A 6985-nucleotide genomic window follows, 5' to 3' on the forward strand; every position below is an offset into this window, starting at 1 on the left:
GAAGCTTATTGCTCTTATGACGTATATATTCGATAATATTAAGAATTGAATACTGGACGAACGTGATTGTCGTTGACACGAGAAATCAAAGAAAAATAATCAGTTACAATTGGCACGATTAGCGCATATTTAAACTTGTTACGATCACGATAGTAACTACGCAGACTTGTCATCGTACATTCTTATTTATAATAATTAAATTATTTAATCTATAAATAACAAAAAAAAAATTATCAATAAGAAAATTTCTTTTTATTTTTAATAAATCAAATATTCTACTCAATAGATTCATCTAAATTATAGGTAAATATTTATCTGTATCATTTATATTATCATATCATCTTCTCTTCTCTGTTTTAAAATCATAGTATGCCGTGAATGCCATAAATTCAATTTAAAACAAAATTCAGGCTTTGTCAAGTAAAAATAATTTTTATCTTTTATAGAATGATTAAGAAATAAATAATATTTAAACATTGCCCAAGATGAACGAGTATAAAAATAAATAACTATTCTTATTTATTATTATCGCGATGTATAATCTTTGTTATAATTCCAAATTTAATTAGTCGAAAGTAAGGGAAAATCGAAGAAGAAACCAAACAACTAAATGGAAGAATTATCCAATATGAAGTGAAACGCATTTATATTCACGTTTCTACACAATTGAGCGAAACGAAGAAAGAAAGTAAGATTTGTTTCATTTTTGACTTTTCTCTCGTCTCTACTTCCAACTTATCCCAATAAATAATAAAATTCCGTCTATGAAGATCGTAAGCATGGCTATGAAATCAAATCCAATTCTGCAAGACAAACTTGTTAAGCAAAACGAGATTAGCCGTCAAATACTGACACGAGAACTTGAGAAACTCGAGAAGGTGGAGAAATCGGATATAAGGATGATAGAAACTGCATGGCATCGGTTTAGATCGCGTCACAAGGATCTGGAACATCGTGCACCATCCTTTGGATCAAATGTAAGATCTTGTATATTGCGTATAAAAAAAAAAAAAAAATCTCTTTAAGGATAATAAAGCACATAGCTTCTTTTTCATTTCTAATGGATATTTTTATATTGTTCGAGAAAACTTTAGTTGATTAGAAATTAAATTATTGATATATTCCCCGATATATTATATACAATCACCGGAAATACGATTCTATTTTCCAATCTAATTGCGAGCACAGTAATTGACGCGTAGGCTATTAATGTGCGCATGTACGACACTCATAATCCTGGATTTTGCTACCATTGCACGGGTGTCATTAAAAAAAGCAGTCAGATAATCGAACAAGAGCAAGTGCCGAAAGATTCGTACGAATTCGTACGCTCGATAGTGTTCACCAAAGGGGAGGTAGATCCCGACAAAGTTCTTTGCCTCCATTTGTTGACCGCCCACAGTACCAAGTGGAAAAACAACGATGATTCCATTGTCAGGCCTATTACATCTTTATTGGAGAAAGGTATAACTTGCTATGAAATAAACACGAAACATTTGTTTGATTCACTATATGAATTATTTCTAAAGCTAAGAACAAACATTTCTCCGGTGCGTGGAACAACGTCATACCCTGTTACGTAGTGGATACTCAAATAGTTTCGTCGAACACGAAACTTCACGAAGATCCGCGGAAGAAAATTCTGGAGGATCAAGCGATTCGGAACTTTGAGGAAAAGTATAAACAATACATGGAGAACGATGCTGACTATGAGAAAGTTTTGTCGTCCAACGCTAAATGTAGGACAATATTGCCAGGCCTCGAAAAAATGCCTTCGATTTCGCCGCATGTCTATTCTTTGCTTGGCGCCTCTCACGAATTGCGAATTAAACAAGCTCTTGCCGAAGGTGTGGTTAAAAAAAAATTCGCTTCTTCGAATATTGATTTGAACAGATTGGACGAGAACAGTATATCTTTTCGTCTTGACGATGATGACGATATCTTAAGTAGAACAACAATGAACTTATCTACTAAAAATTGGAGAATGCTTAGTCCGTCGAAAAGATCTACGTTTGGTACGTCATACAAGACCGATCATGGAATCACTATGTTAAAATCGAAACGGAGAAAGAACAACGACACCATGCCTAAAGACCTTGTTACCATAAAATCTAGTATTAAAACGATGAAAGAAGCTCCTTCGAAAACATCGAGCATCAAGTCTCATTTTTACAGTATGTTTGGCAGTCGACCATCGACCTATTCACTTCTTTCAGGCTCGATGAATCCAGATATGACTAAGAAGTGTAGAAAATGCATTTATTTGAATGCCCCTATTAAAAATATCGAGCTTCGAAATAAAGATTACAAAGTCGTGCCGATTCTTGTCAATTATCAGCTCCAAGCTTTAGTGCAAACTGTGTTCGAGGTTCTTGAACGCGTGAATCCAGAAAAATCAAAAAAAATAATTAACACCGCAAGAGATAGAGAGGAAATAAATAAAATGCTCGTGCGTTCGGAAATACAAAATTTCATTCAATCTCTGTTGGGCCAATCGTTAGTCAGTTCCCCGGAAAGTTTCGTACTTTCAGTAGCCACAATGGCGGATGAAATAGATCTTCGATTCGAGGGAATTCTAGAAAAGGAGATAATCGCGTTGACTCTAGAAATGCCGTCACTTCCATCTCTGGATGCTCTAATTACCGAGATACGAAATAACATTTTTACCGAAAATAAGAAGAAACCTGATCAAACTGGAAATACCGGAATGATATCTTCAGATTTTAATACAGAAAAAGTTGAAAATAAAAATCTTAAAATGGATAATAAAAATTATCGCCACCTCGATAACAAAATTAAAAAAAGAAAAAAAAAAAATGAAACTATACGAATCTCGGAGACAAAGATGGAAAATAGCTTGAGAGAAAACTCGAAAATAAAAACAGCCGAACAACGAAGAATTTCAGGAAATCTCACTAAACGTACTTCGAATTCCAAAGTAAGATTTTTGTAAAAAAAAAAAAAAAAAAAAAAAAAATATAAAGAAAAGCAAAGAAAATAAGATGTTATTGCAAATCTTGGAATCTGAAATATTCAAAAGAAAAAGATCTGATAACAAATATTTTTCCTATTCCATGTGGTTACAGACTTGGAAAAGTGCCCAAGATCTTAATCATTTAGACGCGAATCATGTAATATTGCAAAGAATGACGAACACTCAGAGAATCTTAGTAGGACAAATGTGTGCTTCCCTTAAGACCAAGAAAATTAATAATGAAGGTTCTACCATGTTTAAATTAATTATGTTTAATATTCTGTAATTTGTAATATTTTCATGATCTATTTCTTGATTTTTGCATAGGTTTAATTAATCAAAGAGTACCGCTAGCGGCATTAATTGCTCCAGCTCTCTCACGCGATAGTATTAAATTGTTAACTCAAGGTACAACATATACAAACAAGAATATCATGAATGATGAAGATGATATAGAGGATAATGTCGTAGTTCCGGATAAATTGAGTGGTCCTTTACTTGCAAAGGTCGATATTAAATTTTTTTCATTCATAGAAAAATGATATTAAAAAATAATAATTCGTTATATATTTTCAGATACGACAAGATATAGCAGAAAATGAAACAAAACGACGTTTGAAATTTTTCCTAAAAAGTGAAATTAAAAATCTAAAATAATATAAAAATAATTAATCTTTTTGATTAATTAATCGCTTAATTATATATTAAAAATCTGTAAACATTTATCGACTGTTAATAAAAATAAAATTCATACATATTTATAAATATCACAAGTAGATGGCGTAGGAGTTCTTCATGCATTTTATATCCCATATAAATTTAAATTTGTAAATAAAATTGAAAACATTTCTTTTTGTTAAATTTATATGTATAAAGTGAAAAATCTTCCATTATAAGAAAAATACTTAAATTAACATGAAAAGTAAGTTAATTTTTTATTAAATATATTAGAGTCATAAAAGAAGATAAAAAAAAACGTAATATCTATTTATCTATTTGATGTTTAAATAAATAATTTATGAACTATACAATGTTTATAAAATATATAATTAAATTTTATATATTTTATCGTATTATATAAAATGAAAATAATTTACACAATAAACTGTTAGTGAATACGATTGAATATTATAACCAGTCAGCTGATTAGCGCCGCGCAGTCGCATTTGTATTACTGCATAGGCGTAAAAGAAGAAGTTTTAAATGAAGCATAAGTTTACAACTGAATATACTCAGTTGAAAAAAAGTGGCTTAAAAGTGGAACGAAAAAATTGAATCAAAATAAAATATTTTATATCTATTAAGTATACAATCATTAAGAAAAATAGTAAAGAATTTTATTGCGTTACGCCATGTTCATCGATGTAAGAAAAGTACACCAGATGTATTGTAGAGTTCGTGCAAGATGTCTATGTTAAAAATTTCTTATGCGCATCGAAACAATGCTCACATGTTTAATCAAAGTAGCACGACATTTATTTTAACGTATAAACCTCAACGTGACAAGTAATTTGCTTAGATAAACGTAAAACGATATGTATGAATGTTACACATGGTTCTTTTTAAATACCATTTTTTGGATCATATAAAAAAACCCTAAAGAAGCATTCATATTTTTAATTACTTTTTCTGGAAAATAACAATCTATTGTCAATTAATTTGGCAAATATGTATACATTCAAACCATTTGTGTTCATGAAACATGAAGCACAGAGTGTAGAACGTCCAAAAGCTAGAAGTGGACATAGAATAGTGTGTGATCATAAGAATTTATATTCCTATGGTGGCTTTAATCCTTGTATCTCTGATACTGATCCTGATATGCAAAATGATCAAACATGGATCTCTAGTAAACCACTTTTTAAAGAAGTTTGGAAATTCAACCTTGTTACACAACAATGGAAACGGTTACCAGGTCAAGATAATATGCCCAATGAATTGGCATCTAATGCAGTGATTTTAAGGGGTAATGCCCTAATGGTTTATGGTGGAACTGGTGTACCATTTGGACATAGTTGTAGTAATCATCTTTATGTGTGCAATGTTAATGATGGTAAAATGTACATAGTTCCTGCAAAAGGAGAACTACCTGAACCCCAATATGGACAAGCTTTAGTATGTCATGGGTCATATTTATATACTGTTGGTGGTACTACAGGATACGAATATACTTGTGATATTCATAGATTTGATCTTAGGACTGGTGTTTGGGAAACTGTTTATATATGTTCTGGAAGAGATCAAAGTGAACCTACAGGACGATATAGGCATGAATTAGCTTTTGATGGAAAACTTATATATGTTTTGGGAGGAGGAACAGCTACAGAAGCATTTGGTTTCTCAGTATGTAAATTTTAATATAATTTTTCAGAATATAATATTTTGGATTTGAATTAAATACTTTGAAATGAAAATCATGTTTAGGAGATTCCTGCTTTTGACTTAGAAACAAATAAATGGATAATATTAAATACATATGGTGATAATGATGATAATACAGTGCCAGAACCTAGACGCTGTCATGGATCTGTACAATATACAGATGAAAAATCAGGTGTCACATCAGTTGTAATATCTGGAGGATATAATGGAGATCATGTTTTTTCTGATGTTTGGAGACTAGATTTAAAATTACTGCAATGGACATGTTTAAGAAAATGTATACTTCCATGTCCTGTATATTTTCATTCTGCAGCTCTTACTCCAGAAGGACGCATGTATACATTTGGTGGTATTATTAAAGAAAATAATAAGGTTATTATAATTCTTTTATTTATTTGTCTTTTTATTTTAATATTTATATATCTAAATTATTCTAAAAAAATTTTATTGTAGGTTGTAAGAACAGATGCAGTTCATTCTGTTTGGTTAACAATTCCTAAATTATCGGAAATATGTTGGCAAGCATTGATTTATTATTATCCTGATTTAAGGTATAAGTCTCAAGATCAATTACTTCATATGGGTATACCTTTAAAATTTGTGCAAAGAATTGATTGGTATGATGCATAATATTTAAGAAACTCTCCCAATATTTGCTACATATTCAAAGCGTTACCACTCCGACCATTGTTACCAGTTACTTATTGCATGAATATTGTAATTGTTGAATATTATTGCCATAATTTACTTACAATATTTTTATAAAAATGATACATAGTGTGTTGGGCAACTAATATGACAAATATTATCAATGGATCACTTTCTTCAAATTTATTTATATTATTGTGCAATATATATTTTACATACTGGATGAAACTTTGTCTATGAATTATCTATGTGTTAAAAAAAGAAAGAAAAGTTCATATATTCAGAAATCAATATTAATGTTAAAATTTAATGTAAATGCTTCAAATATGTTAAATTGTAGTAAATTATTAAATATAATAAAATTAAATCAAATTCAACTTTAACTTTAATGAAATTATGTGAAGTTTGATCATAAAATAATGAAATTTTTTTAAAAAATACGTTTATACGAACTTTTTTTATTATAGCACATTAAATTTTTATTCAAAGTTTTATCCAGATTTTTTTTTATACACTCTGTGTAATAAATAATGTATTATATTATTTCTAAAATCTTTCTGGTTTTTCCAAAGTTTATTATAACTCATTTGTATCTATAAACAATTTAAATTTAGAAAATCAGAAATTGTAAGTAAATAATAGAATTTTATTTGCAAAAAGACTTGCAATATCCTTTTTTTTTTGGTAATTCATTTTTTATAGTAAAAGTTTTATTTATTAATATTATCTTTTTTACCAATTCGAATTATTCAATTAATATTTTTTACTCAATCTTTTAATAAGACAGATATTCTTATTGTGAACAAGGAATTATATTGCATGGTACATAAGATTGCTAGCAAATATGCTCATTAATTTACATTAAATGTTATAAAATATTCGCAACAAAAATATAATAACGTATATAAATTTTCGATATAAACTGCGCATATACTTTGTTAAAAAATATGCTGTCTTTCTTTATTCCTACTGTAGGATGTT

At 29.4% G+C, this 6985-nt stretch overlaps 2 protein-coding genes across 3 annotated transcripts; both read left to right on the forward strand.

Moving 5' to 3' along the window:
• The first annotated feature begins 364 nt into the window (after window positions 1-364).
• On the forward strand, window positions 365-3750 carry LOC105736980 (uncharacterized). 2 transcript variants are annotated; one of them, XM_086909460.1, is made up of 7 exons: window positions 365-688; window positions 771-977; window positions 1203-1464; window positions 1530-2938; window positions 3087-3219; window positions 3302-3480; window positions 3551-3750. In XM_086909460.1, the coding sequence occupies exons 2-7, from the start codon at window positions 780-782 to the stop codon at window positions 3629-3631; spliced, it is 2262 nt and encodes a 753-aa protein (XP_086765586.1). In that variant the 5' UTR covers window positions 365-688; window positions 771-779; the 3' UTR covers window positions 3632-3750. The 2 variants fall into 2 exon arrangements, with proteins under 2 accessions (XP_086765586.1, XP_012349420.2); XM_012493966.3 differs by lacking the exon at window positions 365-688 and having other exon boundaries at window positions 844-977; window positions 1189-1464.
• A 368-nt stretch (window positions 3751-4118) lies between these two features.
• On the forward strand, window positions 4119-6985 carry slim (scruin like at the midline). The gene is made up of 3 exons (XM_012493954.3): window positions 4119-5317; window positions 5399-5728; window positions 5810-6985. Exons 1-3 carry the CDS (start codon window positions 4643-4645, stop codon window positions 5984-5986), a joined length of 1182 nt encoding a protein of 393 aa, XP_012349408.1. The 5' UTR covers window positions 4119-4642; the 3' UTR covers window positions 5987-6985.

Source organism: Apis florea, unplaced genomic scaffold (assembly GCF_048593485.1).
Source record: "Apis florea isolate Af1SG1 unplaced genomic scaffold, ASM4859348v1 contig_3158_pilon, whole genome shotgun sequence".
In the NCBI taxonomy this organism is placed as follows: Eukaryota; Metazoa; Arthropoda; class Insecta; order Hymenoptera; family Apidae; genus Apis; species Apis florea.